The sequence below is a fragment of the Aedes albopictus genome, chromosome 1 (genome assembly GCF_035046485.1).
Source record: "Aedes albopictus strain Foshan chromosome 1, AalbF5, whole genome shotgun sequence".
Taxonomy (NCBI): Eukaryota; Metazoa; Arthropoda; class Insecta; order Diptera; family Culicidae; genus Aedes; species Aedes albopictus.
In genome coordinates, this window is record NC_085136.1 from 197,199,758 (window position 1) to 197,221,054 (window position 21,297).

At 42.7% G+C, this 21,297-nt stretch overlaps 1 protein-coding gene across 4 annotated transcripts in view; it reads right to left on the reverse strand.

Moving 5' to 3' along the window:
* Window positions 1–21,297, reverse strand: part of LOC109423252 (hemicentin-2) — a 759,984-nt gene that overhangs the window by 25,197 nt on the left and 713,490 nt on the right. For 2 of the 4 annotated variants that reach the window (XM_062846089.1, XM_062846091.1), the window contains 2 exons: window positions 627–935; window positions 265–545 (listed from right to left, as the gene is read on the reverse strand). In XM_062846089.1, the coding sequence (XP_062702073.1) occupies window positions 265–545; window positions 627–935 (590 nt within the window). Of the gene's footprint in view, window positions 1–2; window positions 546–626; window positions 936–21,297 lie in introns of those variants that run through there. The other 2 variants (XM_062846090.1, XM_062846092.1) reach the window with 2 other exon arrangements.

Genomic DNA, 21,297 nt, shown 5'->3' on the forward strand with positions numbered 1-21,297 from the left:
AATGAGAATTAGAGAGAAATGGAAAGAGAACATTGAAGTGTAATCGCACCCACATGGTGACAAAGAATGTGAATTTCAGTTGGGTTTGAATTGCCAACTGTTAAATTTACAACTGCAGTACTCGTTTCGAAAGGGCACACTTGATGTTGTAAATGGTGTTGTGGTGGAAGATAGGCTATTTAAAATAGCCTACGTTTAATTAGCTTTTCACCAAAAGTTACAGTGACAAGGGTTCATCCCAAATAACAAAACCGCAAAACTCACCTGGTCATCGGAATCGATCGTATCGGGAATTACATCTGGGTTCTTTTCGTCGCTTTCGTTGCCGTCGTACTCCTTACTTGCCACACTTTTATCACTCGGGCCCGGCGAAGAAGTTCTCACGGTCGTGCTCTGGGCTGTTTCCTTGTTTCGTCGACGGTTGGCTCCGCAGGGAAATTTCAGAGCCAAAACAATTGCACAGCTTCCAATCAGAACGGCAGCCCCAAGACCGATGGCAATCGACATGGTCGGTGTCAATGGCAGGGGTGATTTGGGTCGCTCTGCTAATTGAACCGATATAAATAGAACAAATTTAAAACATTGCATCAATGAGATTTCTTTTGAGCAGATGTTTTTATATTTACCCTTTTCGGAGTTCATCTGCTTCTCCGGCAGCCTCTGTGTTGCTGCACTCATCACGTACGGTTCGGATTTGCCTTTGGAGTTGAAGGCATACACAGCCAGCTGGTACACAGCACTGGGGTGAAGATTTGGCACTGTGAACCTTGGAATCGGTGAGGTGTTGTTGAAACGAACCTCCAGAGTGTGAGTGTCCCGGAGCTCTAGAAAGAACGACTGTGCCAAACCTCCGTTGAATCCCTCGAAGCACCTCACGTTCAGTGACGTCATGGAGACATTGGCCAATGTACAGTTGTGCACCTGATCTGGCCGACCTGCAAAGATAAAACAACCAGATGGTTTCAATTGTCGTCGAGTTGTTTACTTGCTGCCCATCCTCCCCATCTTTATCACGAAATCTTGCACAGACAGAATAATAACTCCGACTACGACCACCCTCACTGCAATGTAGAGCATAATAACGAAAAGCACCGGTGGGGTATTGTGTGGATACAAAGAGAGGGGCATATGCTTCTGGTGTGTCTTCATTTGTTCAACGGATAAGAATTTGCTCATACACACTCAAGCTCTGCATTCGTACAATCCATTTGTGCACGTCGAAAGAACCGTCCCAGATACAATTAGTCCCTTTAGAGTTCTAATTTTTCTGTTGTCAGCTTTGCTCTTTTGTGCAGCATGTATTTCAGACTTTTGACCTTTATTTCTTGCCAGCAATGTACCATCGACAATAGAAATACCAGAAAGAGCATGCTACGTACATATCTTATGAATGCTGAACCAGTGTTGGCATTTTTGAATGAAATGAGTTAAAGTTTAGCCAATCTTAAATGGAAACTAGTCACATAGCACAGTGACGTTAAGGTGAAACATCAAGAAATCCCATTGCAATTTTTCATACAAACTTTAGAGGCACACATCTGACGAACAAAGCATCGAGCCAAGCCACATTTGTTTTTCCTGGCTTTGCTCACTTCCAAAAAGAGGCAGCTTTTACAAATTTTCAAGATTGGTGCTCTTGAAAACGTGAGTAGGGGACCAAGTCGGCCATTGTGGCAGCCATGTTTGTATTCTCTGAAGTTTCTCCTTAAGATTTCTATACAAGAATAAAATAATAATCCATTTATGGTGAACCGAATTCTTCTTACACTTATTAAAATTATTGCTGTTTATTTCGCATTTCAAGACCAACAATTGAAAAGGCCGCAACAACATTGCGTAAACAAACACGTTTCTGTCGACTTGGGGCCTTCTGGGATCCACCCAAGCATCTCACCACCATAAACAGAAAGCTTGATGTTTGCGCTTTCTGTTAGTGGTGGTGAAGTGAGTGGGTGGAGTTCAAAAGGCCTCAAGTCGACAGAAACATGTTTGTTTACAAAATGTTGATGTGGCCTTTTCAATTGTTGGTCTTGATTTAACACATGGTTGAGGGATTGAAGCTCAGGTAAAATATTATCTCCTGGGCGCCCATTAAAACACCACTCCCGGCAAAGACAGGCGTATGCGAAACCCGTAGATTCCGGGAAGGTGAGCGTAGTTCCCTGGGTTAGAGGGTTGATGTCATACCCTACGAGTAAGCCGTAAAAAATACAAGCACCGAAAAATCAACAAGAGAAGAATGCGAACCGATATCAATGGCGACTCAGTGGAAGCTCGGTACGTAGAACTGCAGATCACTCAACTTCATCGGGAGCACCCGCATACTACGTGGGCAGGATCTATGGTGCGAACGTTTGGAGGTAATCTACCATCTACCAGAGTTGCGGCAACACACGCAAGCTGGGAACACCTTTTATTGTGATGGGCGACATGCAGAGGCGAGTGATCGGCGAGATGGCCGATCGACAAAAGAATGTGCAGGTTGAGGATCGAGGGCAGATTCTTCAACATCAGCATAATAAACGTGCACAGCCCTTACTCCGGAAGCATAAGCACTGATGATGACAAAGACGCATTTTATGCGCAGCTTAAACACGAGTTCGATCGCTGTCCAAGCCACGACGTCAAGATCATCATAGGAGACCTAAACACTCAGGTAGGCCAGGAGAAGGAATTCAGACCGACGATTGGACAGTTTAGTGCTCACCAGCTGACGAACGAAAATGGCCTACGCCTCATCGATTTTTCCGCCTCCAAGAACATGGCCATTTGTAGCACCTTCTTCCAGCATAGCCTCCCTTATCGTTACACCTGGAGATCACCACAGCGAATGGAATCTCAAATCGTCTACGTTCTGATTGATAGACGGCACTTCTCCGACATTAACTGCCGTGAATCGCAAGTCAGTCCCATATGTAAAAAGTAGGCATTGAGAAAATGGCCTCTGAAGTTTTCAAATTCGATTTCTTATGTGAAACTCTAAAAAATCGCCATGAATTGAAAACTTTTGCGATCATCATGAAACCTTCACACATTGTTTCAAACGTGAAAACGAAACAGTAAAAAATATAAAACTGGCTAAAATATTGTCAGGTTTTGTACTGGAGGGTGCACAAGTTCGTAATTGGACTGACTTGCGATTACATTTTATTATGGGACAATCTGACTTGGTGTTGTTTTTCAATTTTACTGAACAAACTATGTATTATTTTGCACACAGCTGAAAGATCATCCGAAGAAAGCTTGAAAACATTCATTAACTCATTTTTTCCCAAAATGCAGATGGGACTGACTTGCGATTCACGGTAGTTAACGACGCCCAAAACTCCCACTTATTAACGATATACAGTACTGGCGGCCGCCCCGGTACGATCCAGAACGACTGAAGCAACCGGATGTTGCCACCGCATACGCGAAGAATTTGAGGCAGCGTTTCCGGACGATGGTATGCTCGACGAGAAGTGCAGAGCGGTATTGGAGGACAAGGACGCAGTGCGGCATTAATGCAATCCGACAGGATGTGGCGCGATACAGTTAGAAGCGGAAGCAGCAGACCCGCCTTTTCAGGGAGAAAAAGCGGCGCATGGAAATAGAACTACTCTACCGTTCAAAAGAAACACGAAAGTTCTACCTGAAGCTCAACGCATCCCGCAAAGGCTTCGTACCGCAAGCCGAAATCTGCAGGGATAAGGACGGGAGCCTCCTGACGGACATGAGGTGATCGAAAGGTTGAAGCATCACTTCGACGAGCACCTGAATAGCGAAGATAATATAGGTACGGGGGATCAAGGCAGTGGAGGAAATGGCTATGGTACAACGGAAGACGTGAACGAACCAACTCCTACGCTGAGGGCAGTTAAGGATGCCATCCATCAGCTCAAAAACAACAAAGTGGCTGGTAAGGACGGGTTCACAGCAGAACTCATCAAGATGGGCCCGGAAAAGTTGGCCACCTATCTGCACCGGTTAGTAGTCAAGATCTGGGAAACCGAACAGCTACCGGAGGAGTGGAAGGAAGGGATAATCTGTCCCATTCACAAGAAAGGTGACAAGTTATTGTGAGAGTAGTTAGTGAGTAAATTCGGGCGATCACCATTTTGACAACGGACCAGATCTTCACCGTACGGCAAATACTCCAGAAATGCCGTGAATACCAGGTCCCAACGCACCATCTGCTCATCGACTTCAAGCCGGCATACGACATCATCAGTGGGAGTCGTGCCTAACTACACTGCCGTCGGACGCATAAATGTCACATTGTTGCGGAATACGAACGATAGGCCCTTTGGATCTACTCTACATAGAGGCGGCGTGACGTAGCGTTGAACGTCAACCGTGATTTATCGATGACAGCTCTTCAACCACGACAGCAAAAAGCAAATGAAAACATACCTAGAAGAACGTGAAGTTGATGGAAAACTTAATATTTCGATTATTGCTATTATTTCTATTATAAATTAGTTCATTTAACTAACTACAGTAAAATAACGTGAATTATTTATAGGTTGAGGTCGGTATAGTGTGAATAATTTGATCTATTCTATGAAATATCCATGCAACTTAAATCTATCTACAAACGTGCACATGCCTTGTGATGAACTTACATTTATTCCTAAAATTACAGTAAAACTATAGTTAGTCTTTGGTGCGAAGTTATCGTATAATCTTAATACCGATCTGATTTATATTGATGAGTAAGTACGGACAACTGAATTAGTTGGATCTGAGTTTAATTAAGATTTTGTTTTGCGTATTAGCTCACCTAACCTCAGAATCTGATCCGTAATTGGAGTTTTTGGATATTAAGGAAACTAATTTGTGAGTAATTATTGAATTTATTGGATCGATGTATGTTAAATAAAGTCGTTCTTTCCAGTCGAGTAGAGGGAAAAACCGTACTTCGAAGCCGTTTTTTAACACACATGTTACATTTCGACATTTTCGACATATTTTGCTAAGTTTTTTTTTTTTAAGTATATCGTATAACGTATAAATTTATACATATTTCAATAGTTGAATTGCGTTGAAGTCAATCAAACGCAACAACAGCCAAAGTTTATATTCAAACATGAAATGTGTTTTTCTCGTGTTTTTCTATTGTAACATGTGACATTTATGCATCCGAGGGCAGTACAGGCTCCAGAAAAAACTGCGGTCAAAAAAGATTCACCCTCGCTCTAAATGTACCATGTACAAGACGCTCTACGGGCACGAGACCTGGACCATGCTCGAGGATGACCTGCACGCACTCGGTGTTTTCGAGCGACGCGTGCTAAACACGATCTTCGGCGGCGTGCAGAAGAATGGTGTGTGGCGATGAAGGTCGAACCACGAGCTCGCTGCACTCTGCGGTGAACCCGGCATCCTGAAAGTGGCTAAATCCGGACGAATTGACTGGTTCGATCCCAGCCCCGGCACTTGCAATTTTTCGTCAGTTGCTCTTCCCCCAACGCGGCTGGCACCTGACTCTCTTCAGAGCATATGCTCCAACGGACCCGGAAACTAAGATATTGGCTAACGGCAACTCATGATGGACCCCCAATCGGACTGGAAAAGGAACAAGAGCCACACATCAACATCCTCGTACTTATCATTCTACCATGGACAGGACAGGGTAGAAAAGTGACAGCAGCGCAAAAGCAACCAGTTCGATATAGTAGAATAAGAATAGAATACATTTGGGGGCTGTACAAAGTGTAAGTGCCGATTGGAACCGCTCACGTAGTGCCCTAGTGGACAAAAGAGCTGTAAATTAGGTTAAGTGATTGAAGAATAAAAAAGTAGATGTTGACCAAAGCAAAAAGATAAACACTAAGAAACGGACTTACAGTGACTCTCAAAATCGTTTCAAAATGTTATTTGTTAACTTTGAAAACATTTGTGGATATTCAACAAATGTTCCCAAAAATTATCTATGTATATAAAAATGCAGTGACATACGTGGGACCGCGCATAACTTGCGAACGGAAGGTCCGATTTTGGTCGTCTTAGTTTTGTTCTGTTAGTTTTCACCCAAGGAAGGTTTATGAGTCAAAAAAACATGGAAAAATTGTGAGTTTTTGAAAATCGATCTTTCATTCATTTTGACCGGGGACTTGGTCTTTGGCAACAAATTTGAAACGTCAAAAAACGCAGTAGGCAAGACAAAGTTTGCCGGGTACAGCTAGTATAGTATAGATCAATTGTTTGAACTACTTTTTAAAACGCATTTCATAAGTCCGACATTTTTGTAATGCAAAAAAAATCACACGCATATCTTTTCAATTCACTGTAGTTTAAATACAGACAAAGAACACTATTCGAAATCCAATTCAACGATAGATTGAAACGTGGTTCAAATTGAGTCATGCCCCAGGCCACATTTAAAATGGTCTCCTCTATTGTTACTGCTGCGTGAATTTGCCTTTGTAGCTCTAGTCTGGTCACCACACATGATACTTTGACCAAAACCATAGGAATCGATATGGGATTCACATATTTGCGGAGGTTTCAACTACTTCCTACGAATGTGTAATATCAGTTTCTCGTGAAATAGCTATGTGTAATCAACGATGTGGTTTCACTGGGCGAACCTTTACAACCCACCTACACACGGGAGATCTGGCAACCCCATATGTGAGCAAAACAAGGTCAACCGTACACACTACCTTCAACAAGCACACTAGTGAGCTTCAATTCTCCTTCCTGGCAGAACCTCACCAGTAATTTGTTGTTTTGTTAGTTTTCCACCTACCACCTCTCATGGTTGCACCAAAACAGGACATGTGTTGGAGAGATAGAGTGTATGTTCTTCTACTGTTTTCAGCACTCAACCCGAGTCTATCACTATCTGAACTTTACTAAAGCTTCTTTGCAAGAAATGAAAAAAAAAAATACCGCCCTAAATAGCTGCCAATAGCACTTATCCCTTACTCACCGTCTTTTTATGCAGTCAAAGCTACACCCAGCTCAAACCCACAGCACTGTGAATCAGTTGGGAAATTTCTTGGCAAAAGCACATTCAATTCACTGTGAATAAACTTTTGTTTTGGGTTTCATTTTACCTTTTCTCAAATACCAGTATTTTTTTTTTGAGTACAACGCTTAATTTTCTTCTGGTTTTGCTATGTATGTACAGGTACACATTCCAAAATTAAAGAACTCGAACTGTATATTGATAAGTAAATTAAAAAACAAGATTAAACTTTTCGCCTAACATAGTGTTGCTCAAAACTCTATTCTTGCCCATGGTGCCCCGCAAGGAGTTTAATTTTCTCTTGTGCAGTAGTGCAAACAGTACACCGAGCATCAACAAAACGCGGCCGGCAACGCTAACTTTGGGGCAAAAACAAACATCAAACTTGGAAAATGAGCACAGCAGCACATTTTTGCCCGAAATGAGTTTTTTAGTCTCTGCTAGATGGCAAAAGAACCTCCCTCTGGGCAATGCGATGGGGGGAAGATGGGCTTGCAGTACGCAAAGAAAACAAGTCGGCTTCTACGGGAGAAGAAGGTTGCACGCAGCAGAGGTGAGAAGGCGCCTGTGGCAGATTCTTAAAAACCTTTTAACCTGGGATCATTTCTGCTCCGCACGTTCATGACCGGAGCAATAATGGCCCTCAGGTAGTCACCTGCCTTTTAGCATCCAATAATGGTTCACTTATAGACACACTACGTGGAAAAGGAGGAAAATCTGCAAGCTTGATCCAAGTCTAATTATATCTGTATAAGATTTTTTATCCGCGTTGGCGTCATCAAGATGTCTGATATGCTCATAAAAGTAAGCAATCACATAGAGACAAAAAAGTAAATTGAACAACAAATTGCGAAAGTTCATGAACTGCTCCAGTTTGGTAACATTGATATCTTTGACAGATTGAAAAATATGAGATGATGACATTTTCCAAAGAATTCCAGAAAAAGAATTGCTAATAGAAGTCTGCCGATGCAAAGAATAGCGGTGCACAGCATAATAACGTACATTATTTGTAAAGTTTATTCTAGAAGCTGGAAATTTCCAGCTCGCCACTCAGCCATCCATCACTGAAGCAATCAACTATTTCTTGCCTCCGACTATTCACGTGCTGAGGCCGAATCAAATCTACTCAGTAATGCAATTTATGCTGCCTTCTTTCCATTCGCATTCAATTGCGCTAAATGAATTTCACCTTTTCAACTGGTCGCAAATTACATCTGACAGATGGTTGCTCTCACAGTCCTTGCACCTCCAATTTCGCTTATGTGTACCTACCCCGGTTGACCGATTTGACCTCCTAGTAGCTTCGTTGAAAAAAGTCCCATGATGAACGGTGTGTAAAGAGCGCCATTGGCGTCTCAGGGCAGAATTTTTTTTCTCCTAAATCATGGGGGGAAACTCTGCTCAACAGACACCCGAACAGGAAGGTCCGGCACACTAAGGCCGTCTTCTACAACAAAAGTAAAAGCCAGGACTACTCCCTCGTCGACCCACTAAACACCATCCCATGGTTGCCGAACCCTACATCTCTTCGAAACCACCAAGAATGCACATCGCACCCTCAAGGTTAGCTGCGTAGCCTGCAGTAACGAACATCGATGACTAGCTTTAGAGAGTCCACTTAGAGAGCGTGCTTGCGCTACCGAACCGCGGGCTCGGATTCAACCCAGTATACCGACGCCACGACAGCAACGCTACCAGGTTGTTCTCTCCGCGGCCACTTAATCACTGTTAGGGCATCAGTTTGCCCTTAGAAGCCATCTCCGAACCCCTGGATCACCTCCTGTATCGCATCTGAACGAGCCATTCTCCGAGTCCACGCGCTTCCTCCTCTGTAGCTCCAAGACGATGTAGGTGATAGCCGTTGAAACGGCATTCCAGCCAAACTCATCCCTACACATTTTTTTAATGGCACAAATTTTCCAAATGGAGGAGACTTTGCCTCTGGGTCCAATCTACTGATACTTGATCCCTACATATCCTCTGGACAAGATAGTCCGGAGTTGTGTCTTCCCCGCATGCGGTCCCGCATTGTGCGAAAACGCGGGCACACGAACAAAAGTTTTCTGCCTCAGAACCAGCACAAATCGTACATTCGGGAAAATCCGCATACCCGAAACAATGGACGAGAGTCAGGTGAAATAATGTTACTTCCCCATGGCGCCTGTTAATCCAACTATCTACCTTCGAAATCAAACTATGGGTATACTTTCCTTCGGTGGAATGCTAATAGGCACCATACCAGTGATGACGCAGAGCGCGTCGTGTGACACGGTAGGTACCCCAAGCAACACACAAGTCACAAAGGAGTGTCGAAAGCGCAGGTTTTTGGTTGTAGGGGAGACTGAGGAGACTTGATCGCTGGGGAGACTTGTTCCCCCCATATTTGCTCGGAATCAAAAATATTTTTCTTCTAGCATAATTTTTCCAAATCTTCTCCTGGACAAACGACTATGTTTTGGCTACAAGTGATTTCGATTGTACATTGCATTATTTTTTAACGGCTGATGGTTTGTTTTCAGTCCTTCAGAAATCTTTTAGGACATCCCGAAAAATCTCAATAACTTTGTGAAAATTGAACCAAATCGTGTCAAAATTTCACAGCACATAGTTTAAATAAAATACTTTCAAACTTATTTATCCAAATAAGGCTGTTGTTAACATATTTTAATTAATTCAGCTTAGTATACACATCAGTGACATGGGGAGACTTGATCCCTCGAGGATTACACACACGTATAATGTGAAAAATAAAATTCTATTCGGAAGCCTCTATTTACTTGGAATTCTAGTTTATTCAACGATAAAATGTGTCAGATAATTATAACTTTAGTACAAACCAAGAAAATGGGGATCAAGTCTCCCCATTTTGAAAATACGGCATGTCCTTAAAAGTTTAAGGAAATCTTACAATTTCAAATACTCCATATTCATCGAAAATACACGAAAACTCGAAAACAAAATGAATAGGAAGACTCTGGAATTATTTTCCCTTTAATTAAACCATTTGCTCAAAGGGGGATCAAGTGTCACCCATTTTTGAAAAATACATCATAAGACATGCCTCCATAAAAACATAGTTTTGAAAACTTACACACAATAATTTAAAGGCCTTCGGTCGTGTATTTACTTTCAATAGATGTTTACCTGCCATTTTGTACGGAAATCGGATCTAGTTTTGTGTTTTTTCTTAAAGTTTCAGGTAAATTAAGAAAAAGGGATCAAGTCTCCCCAGTCTCCCCTACAGGAGCACACAGTAGCGAATCCCCCTTCTCTTACGCTGGAGCACTATCTCGGCGGTTTTTGTAACGCTATAGCGTCTACGGTCGACCTCCCATTCCGGAAGCCGCACTGACTGTCCTACAAAAGGAGGCCAAGGACTAGAATCATGACGCGAAAAAAAAACCCTCGATGATCCTCTAAAGGGGCCGTCCATAAAGCACGTAGAGTTTTTGGGGGGAGGGGGGGGTCTGGCCAAAGTCTACGCTCCATACAAATTTCACTTTTTTTGTATGGACAAAAGTCTACGAGGGGAGAGGGGAGAGGGGGGGTCTGAAATGGTCAAATTTTGGTCTACGTGGTTTATGAACAGCCCCAAAGTATCTCTGGACATTACTTTTTAGGAGCCATTACATCTCTCGTCTTGAAACTCTGACAAAGACCCTCAAAACAGGCCTTTTTGCTAGCCTTCAGCGCGGCTTTTGCAACGGCGATCACCACCAGTCGTTTGTTCCGCTTTTCCTCTGATTGTGCTCGCTGCATCCCTGCCTAGCCCGTAGGCAGGCGCGGCGCAGGTCCGCAATCGCTTGAGTCCACCAGTAAGCCGGTGGTCTTTCATTTCCATAGTGGACTCACCTAGACATGGTCACATTGCAGGCACGCGAGAGCACCGCTACTAGCTCGTCACCGTCTAAACCAAGTTGGTTTCGCTCACGGCGGAACCTCCCAAAATACCCCTTCGTCAAAGTATGATGTCTTTCACTTGCGAGGGCTTGGAGTACCTTTAGTTGGAACGATTCGGAGTCGATTTTTCACGTTACTTTTTGTAGTCCCGGCCTAACAAGTAGTTCGAACTGGAGAGTAGACGATATCTACACTGACAGCGATCACCTGGTGTTTCGATACAGTATCGACTAAATATAACAACAGCAGGCAGCGTTCAGAGGAAAAGGCGGCTAGGCCGCATGAACTACTCGAGGCAGCGCGGAGGCGCATAACAGCTATAGAAGAGAACCTCGTTTACTTTAGCGACCACGAAACCATCATAGGTAGAAGACACCAACTCCTGGACAGGGTATTTACCCGTCATTCATATCGCCGCTATTTTTCTGGACCCATCCGAGATCCAATTGCCGTTGCTGATGGGTGCTCGATATGGATCCGCTGAGATGGCGATATCCGTCCCTCACTCAGAAACCCCCTGACAAAGCAGTTGCTGTGCTGCGTCACAGTGGCTCAGCTTCAGCTGTGTGGTTCTTGAAGGCAGGGCACCTTGGAACACCCGTTGTTGGGTGGCTGTTGTTCACGGATTTCCCGGTACAAATCAGACAAATAAGTGGACTCGTGCAGCCTTGTGCCTTATAGCCTTCGGCGCCGCATCGCCTGCACAGTTTGCTCCTGTCAATGTCTTCGCAGTCCCATGACTTGTGTCCTGGTTCCAGACACCTGAAACAAACTTCCGGTGGCTCATGGCACGTCAAATGACATACCCACCAGCCTACCTTAATCCTCTCTACTTTAACGGACTTGTTTACGTCCGCCACAGGTAGCTGAACCAAAGCTTCCTGTATCCCTGCCGGCCCCTTCTGTAGCCTAACGGCTGCAGCGGCCACCTGCATCGCCTGCACAGTTTGCTCCTGTCAATGTCTTCGCAGTCCCATGACTTGTGTCCTGGTTCCAGACACCTGAAACAAACTTCCGGTGGCTCATGGCACGTCAAATGACATACCCACCAGCCTACCTTAATCCTCTCTACTTTAACGGACTTGTTTACGTCAGCCACAGGTAGCTGAACCAAAGCTTCCTGTATCCCTGCCGGCCCCTTCTGTAGCCTAACGGCTGCAGCGGCCACCTGTTGGAAATAAAAAACAGACGAGGCTTTGTTCTCCAAACCCAGGCACTGACTGATATTGCTACCAGCTCAGTGCCTCTCCTTTATTCAATCTAGGTATAACATATTTACAATTTATTTACCATTCAACACTCCTCCTCATCACACCCCAGATCCGACGCGTCCAGAGCTTCACCTGGCCGTACTCCTCCAGCCTACCGAGCTCCTCCTTAGCAACCGAGCTACCCTCCTGGCTCCAAGCAGATTCTGCTACCAGGCCCTGGCTCCAAGCTACGTCTGCTACTAAGAGGCTTCCTTCTGGCTCGAAGCGTCTTCCGCCTCAAGTACTTTCTGCACGGCTATCAATCCTCATCGAGTGTTGGTCCCCTCACCGCATCTTGGTGTCTCAACGAATATTGGCACCAGGCCTCATCGCATCATGACACCTCATCGGGTATTGGCCTCCTCATCGTATCTTGGCACCTACTCTTTTAAGCTCTTTTATCTTCTTCTTCTTCTTCTTCTTCTTCTTCTTCTTCTTCTTCTTCTTCTGCTCGACCTTCGTCCAACGGGGGTCCTCCCCTTGGTTCGAACTAATCTGTGGTTGCTGAGGACCTACCAACGGTCGCAACTCCTGTTCTCATCCTTCCGGGACGGACCAGCCTTTTCAGGCCCACCCTTGCCACCTTTGCAGGACACCTGGCGTCACCGGAACGTCAGGCCCCAGGACTATAATCCCTGCTGCCCCTCTACAGATCGATGGGCCACACCGAGGGTATAAATGGGCTTTCGAGTAATCAATTCAGTCTACGTAAGGAGAGGTCGACCGTAGACGATATCTTGTTGGTAACAAAGACCGTCAAGATAGCGCAAGAGAAGGGGAAGTCGGGGAAACTGCTACTGTGCAGTAGTAAAAATAGTATTTAAGATGATACCTAAAAAAAATATGAGAGATTGAATTTGATTAAAATTGCATTTCATTCTGTCTATAGACTGTTTCAGAAATTATAAATACACTAACGATAACCTGCCATTTCAATTTGAGCACAGTATCCAAAAAAGTTTCTTCTAGCTCTTATAGTAAACATGCTAACGAAGCAAATAATACCAATTTTGTTGATGTTTCTGATAAAAGTTAAAAAATAGGGCTCTGTAAACTAGATGATTCAAATTTGAAGTTGCACAAAGTGGTCAAAAAATGTAGCATAGTAGAAATGAAAAAAACCTCACAGATAAAATATTTAATTTCCAAACACAATAAAAATTGCTGTATCGATAATAAAAGATATTTCTCGATTGGTAAGGGTTATTTTTACTGGAATATTTGATCAAGAACCACCATTACGGGCCTTCTCAAAACAAAAATTTTTGTTTCAAATTTCTGAACAACACCAGTAGCAACAAACGTTAAGCAAACGAATGTCTTAATTACTGTTTACTGCATTCGTTTTTATGGTATGACAAGCTTTGCCATCTGAAGGATCGAATGAGCTGAAAAAATAAGTTTGTTTAGAATAAATGCGTTCAGGAAACCAAAGAAACTGTGTGATAGTTCTTATGCTCCGTAGAAAACCTTAAAAAATGAGAATCTTGATCTCCGAAAAAATGCTGTGGAAATGCCTTTATCGATTTTTCCCAAATTTCGATCAAGGCATTCCTTAGACAACTTGTTGAGAAAGCGAATGTGATAAAAATTTAGATAATTTTTGGTATTTAGTGATAAAAAATGTTGAAATCATTAAAAAAACACCTTTGTACAAATGCAAATTTGAAAAATTAAGTTATTTGTTAGAGAACTCGACTGTTTTTTAAAATACCAATACATTTGAAAGGAAATATAAAAATATGGAGTATAATATGCTATACGCTGAAAGAAGTTGGTAAAAATCATTAGAAAAGTTCATTTAATTTAATAAACAAAGTATATTTATAATTTCTGAAACAGTCTATACCCCAGGTAGAATCTTCTTCATTCCCTAAGCACGTCATTGCTATCAGCAGGTAGGACCAGGTATTCAACGAACGTCCGGCAGATCTCAAATGGGAAAGCGCACTGCGTCCTCCCTGTGACATCTTGACGGAAGCCACATCGGTTTACAATTATCGTAGCGCCGCTATCTCATACCGACTCTGTTGGACATTGGTTCAGCTGTCCAGCACACATCGCTCCCCACTGACTAGGAGGTATGTAGGTAGGTACTATTCCGGCCAGCAGGTCAGATAGCGTAACGAATGTAATCCACAAAATCTCACCTCAAGTGTCAACCGTGCGAGTCTAAACCACTACACCGTGCGATGAGAATACCGAACCCGCACACCGTCCGTCGTCGTCGTCGTCGTCGTCGTCGCAACCGTTGTTCGGTGCCTAACCACCACAAGAATGGACTGCATCCATTCCACTGTTGTACTGGCAAACACCGGCGGTTGGAATGAATTTGACGTGAAGTTTCACTTTTGACAAGCAAAGGTAGAACAGGATAAAGCTGTGGACGGAGGAAATGTTACCATGGAAAAATGCCTGCCATGCGTAAGCAATAAGCATACACACATAGGTGCCTACAGGGCATCGCAGAGAAAAAATTTCGTGTTCGGACCAGTGCCAGTGGTGCAAACCGAATTGTTTTGATGTTTTGTTTTTAACAAGAGTCTTTCTTTGCCTTTGTAGTGTAGGTATTGGGGCTTGACAATGTGGTAGCAGTTATTAATTCTGGTAGGTTTTTGAAGGGGTCTCGTCTGTGCACATCTGTTTGACGAGCTGTGCATTAGTAGTGCTCAACGCCAGTATGGGCCAATAATTTAGCGGCCAATCCATCATGTCCACTGTGATCCTCGACGATTTGTACCAACCAGCTATGTGACGAACATCTATTTCAGGGTTGTTTTTCGGCATTCTTGTAACTTGCCCACCGTGCTTTTTTCCCGGCTTCCGTCAACTTCTGGATGCTGGGTCCAGTGCAGCGAACTCTCGGTCCAACTTTCGTCTCCTCACGTTGAGACTTGCATTTTTGGAGGATTTTCCATACAGTGATCATCTGATACGTTGTCGGCCGGCCTTCGATAAAGACGGTTTGATAACTTCCTTAAAACTCATTCGTTTTGGTAACCCACGACAGAATTTGATCTGATATAGCATTTTGTAGACGACATTCCAAATGATCGCCTTTTTGTGGATGGGGCCTTCCACTCCTCCAGTAGCTGTTTGATTTCCCAGATCCTGAGTATCAGCCGGTGTAGCCATATCGGTGCCCATCTTGGTGAGTTGAGTTGCGATGCCATCCTCACAGGCAGCTTGGTTGGGTTTGACCTTAACTTTTCTCAGCGAGGGATTTGGACCAGTTCCGTCCTCGGCTGCATCGGCGAAGTAGTTTCCTCCATCGCTTAAATCCATTGCCCGTTCTCCCGTGCCTACGTTCTCCACGCCATTCAGGTGTACATAGACGCACTGCTTTCACCTTTCAATCATCTCACGTCCGTCTGTGAAAAAGCTCCCTTCCTTATCCTTGCATATTACGAGTAGTAATACGAAGCCGTTGAGCTTCTGGTAGATTTTTCGTGTTACTTGAAAACGGCACAGCTGTTATATTTCTTCGCACGGTCTGCTGCTTTAGTTTCTATTTGCATCTTTCCACGTTCTGCCGGGTCCGATGCTGCAGCAATATCGCTCGCTCTGCGTCATTCAACCAAATCGTTGTGCATTCCTCGTCGAACCATTTGTTCCGTCGACTTGTTTTCACCTACCCGATGGTGCCTTCGTCTGCGTTATTGATGGCTACTTTTATTGTATTACGTCGTGTATACACTCAAAAACAGAATAAAACTTTGTTAGATTTTATTTGATACCTTTTTTGTTTTCCCGTCATTTATACTTTCTTCAGCTTAACAAGTATACTAGAGGATATTAAAAAGTTATACTTTAGTAAAATAACATGAAGCTATTTTTCGCAAAGTATTCAAAAAATCTAAAATAGTTTTCAACGGTCGGTTTCAACGGTTTTCAACAGCAGAAGGAATTCCAAAATTGCCAAGTTGCGAGAATCATTGCGTCGACTCCAGAACCGGAAATCAACTAGCTTACCTATTTGGCTTTCGTTTTTCGCGAGGTTTTTCGTGGATTTAGTTGAAAAATGGTAAGTGTTAGACTTGGTGTTGAATGCGACTGACTTAAGTTACAAATAGATTGGATTTTTCTTGCAGACCATTATGGCTATCACGGAATTGAACGCAACACATATGGAACCACTTGCAGATCCCGCTCACAGCGCCGCACCTCATCCGGAATCTAAAGTATGCACGGGGAACCCCTGAATGTCACCAGAATCGCGATGCAATTTCCCGCAAGAACGTTCCTGTACTTCACCATGGTTCCCGTACTGCCGGAACTGGCTCACAACACCGAGCACAACACCAGGTACGGAGGCTAACGAACCTGCGGAATGTGAACACACCGATTGCAATATCTTGGGAGATCGCTTCCAGCAGCATCCAGTGGCTAACGGCGGCGGCAATGAGCTGGAAAATACCGAATACCGTATCGAAACATTGCTCAGCCAGTTCCATTGAAAACGGCATCATTTTGTTGACGGAAAAGGCTTCGAGCAACAAAGACTATTGCTTTGTATTACCTCCTGAATAAATTATCTTCTTTATAAATTTAAATGTCTATTGTTTAACTTTTTTATTTTTCTAAAGAAAAAAATCAAAACAAAGCTAATTCTAGTCAAATTAAACTAAATTTCGTCTATACTAGCTTCGATAAATCGAAGTTATACTAGAATATGTGTATATCGAAGTTATACTTAGGGAGTATAGCTTGTATATAAACTGAGCTTGGGGTCAACCAGGCGAATAGTGATTTAGCGTGGGATTTATACTATTTAGTATAGATTTTTTCCAGAGTGTACTGTATTACAGCCTGTAGGGTAAAAAATATAATTTGGACATGTATATAATTTGGACATGCACGGCGATGTATGCCTTGTTCCGGAGAGCTAATAAAAGTGGATACTTCTCAATGTCGATTATTGGATCAAATAGACCCTATTCTGATGACTTACGTTGAAAATACGCTTAACAATTAAGAATTTACTTCAAAATTATCGAAAATGTAAATTATTTCACTAAAACCCCTCAAATGCACAGGTATGCAAGACGACATACACTTCGCAGTCACATACAATATTCGATTCAAAATCGTTGAATTAATAATTGTAAGAAATGTAAAAGCCTTATTGCATTGAAACATGTTCAATAAAGAAGCATTAGGCAGCCAATCTCTTAACATTCATCTAGAACGCTTAAAATAGGTGATGTCCAAAATACATTACAAGTTTTCTACTGTAAATATATTTTGGTCTTCTGACGAACTACATGAGGATGCACTGCGATTGCATACTTGGAGGCGTATTCTGTGGGTCTGGCGATATTTCCTCGATTTTAACAAAAACTGTAATAATTATCAAAATAAATGCCTGTTAAGCGGAGAAATTTGATTATTTGTAAGAAAATATTTGTTGATTTATGCTACTTCCATGATTTAGCAGTATTCATAGCTAAAAATTGAGATAATTGCCCTGTCCAAATTATATATACCTGATGGTGTCCAAAACATATATTCGGTGTCCAAAATGCTATTCTAACAGGCGATTGGAAATTGTGATTTTCTCAGCTTAAAATGCTTTCGTTAAGGTTTTTGTCACTAGGAACGCAAAGTTCAATCATATTATAAGCGTATTAGTGATATTTCAAAATAATTAATTGCTTCCTAAGGAAGCTAGGGGACGATTTTTCCAACGTTGTCCTCAGCGTGTCCAAAATACATGAATTACCCTATACAATCGAACTCGCCCTCTACTGGCATCGCTGCCTCGAGATACTGCGTGTATTTAGTGGTGACATCCGATTGCTTTAGTCGCTCTAAGATGTACCGTGGCATGGCGACCGCCATGCATAGTTGATGACAGGAAGTTTTGAGCGCACCTTCACCATAGGTTCTGAATTCTATTATAGGGGAAAGAGGGGCATAACGCCCCGGCTAAGCATATGTGGTCATAAACCTCAAATGATGCTTATTTTAAGGTTGTATTCTGACTTGGAGAGGAGTTTACCCCTTTACCTAAGAGACTTCAACTTTTGGCCTGCGTGCCCACAAAATTTCCCATTCAAATAAACAATTCAAAAAAGTATTACTTTTTAGGTGCCGGAAAACTGCAGGAGGCAAAACGCCTTTTTGGGTGAGGCAAAACGCCCGCTGGCATTTCCCGCTTTGACTTGATGTGAAATACCAAGGGGCTCCATCGAACTCTTCCCAGCAGCAAATGAAGGAGTAGTTTGCTTGCATCTAACGGAAACCTCCACAGTATGATGAAATCGCGTGAAGGCGTTTTGCCCCCGGGGGGCGTTATGCCCCAGTTCCCCTATCTGTGAAGTGCCATCTTTCAATCAGAACGTGGTTGATTTCTCACGATCCCGTTTGCTTTGACGATCTTCATGTGTAACAAAAAGGAAGGCTGTGTTAGAGAAGGTGTTACGTATGGTCATAGCTATATTCTTCGATGTGATGAAATGGACAGGTCCCCCAATTGGGACCAATAAAGAAACTACCGTCAATCCTCACGATACGGAAACTAAGTCCATACAATCAAACACATGTAAAAGAAATTCTTGAATCAGCATAAAATAAATAGGATTCTTGTAATCAGTGTTGGTAAAAACTCAAATTCTCAAATCTCATGGTTGAGTTGTTTCACGCGCGATTCTTGACTCGCCAAACTCACCACCGAAAAAATCATGCATGAGTTGACTCGCGATTTCACTCATAGCTTTATTTCTTGGTGTTCTTATTATTTACATCAAAGTTTTTAGGATTATATGATAGAACAAAAGCAAATCTAGCGTACAATAACATTGAATACCGTTCAAATTGATTTGGATTTGTTTTACAAGCGAACGAGACTTCGGCGCTTGATTCGTGAGAGCGTGATTTTGCATGAAAATCTCGCGCGTGAGAAAATGATTCAGAATCGCGCACGAGTTTGCTCACGCAGGAGCGGTTCATGTGTCTGCTTTGAGTGTGATTTTACCAACATTGCTTGTAATCCATTCCTGTGAAATCCTTGGGTTAATAGAAGCGGCAATAGTCTGTCAACAAAATGGTGTGAGGAGCTTTGGAAGGGGATACAAAGCGTTTCAGGAATGTTTTGAAAGCTTTCAAAGCATTTCAAGATGACTCAGGGGACTTTAAGGGGCTTAAGGGCCTCCAAAAAAGTTCTTGAGCAACATAACTTGTGACCTCTATCAGTAATATGAATAATGTTCATACTCACGCAGATTTTAGCGTTACGTAATAAATGGATACTGCCTGTTTCTCACATCCACTCACACTCAAAAAGCTCTCGCGAGTTCTACTCCCATACAAAGAAAGGCAAAATCGCACTCTTTTATCCGAAATCGTCATCGGCTCTTTTTTCGTTCCACTCTTTCTCACTCAATTTTTATTGCCTCTCTGTTTGGGGTTCGTTCGCTCACTCGCGACGATGACATAAGCAAAGCGCCGCTCTAAAGCATGTTGCAAAACTCTTTTGATTTTGAGAAGAATTATCAAGCCAACCTGGAACTACCTGGAACGCAATGTAAAGGCTCTGAAGCTCCGGAGCAAGTTGCATGTATCGCGAGATCCCGTATCATGCCAAGTGATTCTACTGTACTCTGAAGTTTTTTTACGCGGTTTTTTTCGCGTTATTTAAAAAAAAAAACGTAAAAAAAACCGCGTTATTTTAAAACCCGTCGTAAGAAAAACGAGTTTTTTTAAAACACGCGCAAAATAGTCAGGATTACATCCAACGTAACTTGATTTTTTTTTGACTTTTTTTACGACGTTTTTTTTTAAATAACACGGTTTTTTACGCGTTTTTTTTACGCGGTACCATTACCGTCGTAAAAAAAACTTCAGTGTAGTTTGCTAAGTATGACTGCGAACGGATTGGTCCGGTGAGTCACTCAATATTCACATTGGCAATTTTGCCAGGAGAGGAATCTGGAATCTTCTGATCCCAATGGAGGTCCGTTGTCACATATGACTTCGCTAGGAAACCCAGATCGAGCGAAGATAGTTCGTAATTTGAATATTGTCGCTTTTGCTGTTATGGTTGTCATTATTTCAATTTCCGGAAATCTTGAGAAGTAATCAACAACAACCAGAAGATGTATATCTCCATTTCAATCTAGTTTCCAAGTGACAATTTCATGACTTCCACCTCGAAACTTCGATTTTGTTCGAAGATACGCATCTGTTTTGTATCGAAATGGTTAAAAGAATGCTCTAAACACTTAACAGCACTTCATGTCTTGCGAAAGCTTTGTTATTTATTTTAAACGATTACCGTGAGACCGACAAAGATAAAAGAGCAATAACGTGGATTTGGAGCACATTGTGGAAGCAAATATCAAGCATATTAATTACAATATTTGTTTTTCGGAGAAGTAGGAGAATGTGGGGTGAGAACAATGATTAGGGACATTTGACAGCAATCACCATGACGAGGTGGTCAGTGTAATGCTGTATCGCGAGATCCCGTATCATGCCAAGTGATTCTACTGTAGTTTGCTAAGATGACTGGGAACGGATTGTTCCGGTGAGTTACTTAATATTCATAACTACATGCGCCGTATAGAGCACAGGAGTAAGAGAAGAAAAGAAGGAAAAGGATAATGAAGATGAAACTGTAGATAGCGAATATATGCATCGGCATGAATTGCTACACTGCCGTTCTGCGTCCCATGTTATATGGGAATCCCACACGCAAAAAAAATCCGTTCCGACATACGTGCACGCCTAGTCACGGCAACGGGAACAAACGGGAACTATGCATAGCAACGATAACAACAATAAGAAATGTACACCGTGAACTAGATTTCACGTTTTCTAGAACGCCCATATTGACAGCTGGAACTAGTTCCAGTTCACGGTGTATATTTTCTTGTTCTCATATTTGCGTTTGTTCACGTTTATCAGAACGGTTTTCTGAGCGTGCATATAACATGGAACTATTATGCGTAAAATGGCAGTACGCCAACCGATGTAGACTAACATGCTAGCATAGAAAAGCGGTCCAACAACGGTAGAAGCTGAAGAAGTAAGTCATCACACGGAGCAAACTCGACAATGTTCAGAAGTGGGTTGAGGATTCCAGACGAATTAAGTCCCCATCAGTTCCACGTCAATCAGAGAAGTTGACCTCAAAGAAGCAATTGTCGAAATCTCAGCCGACAACATACCCCCGACTACCGCTGCTCA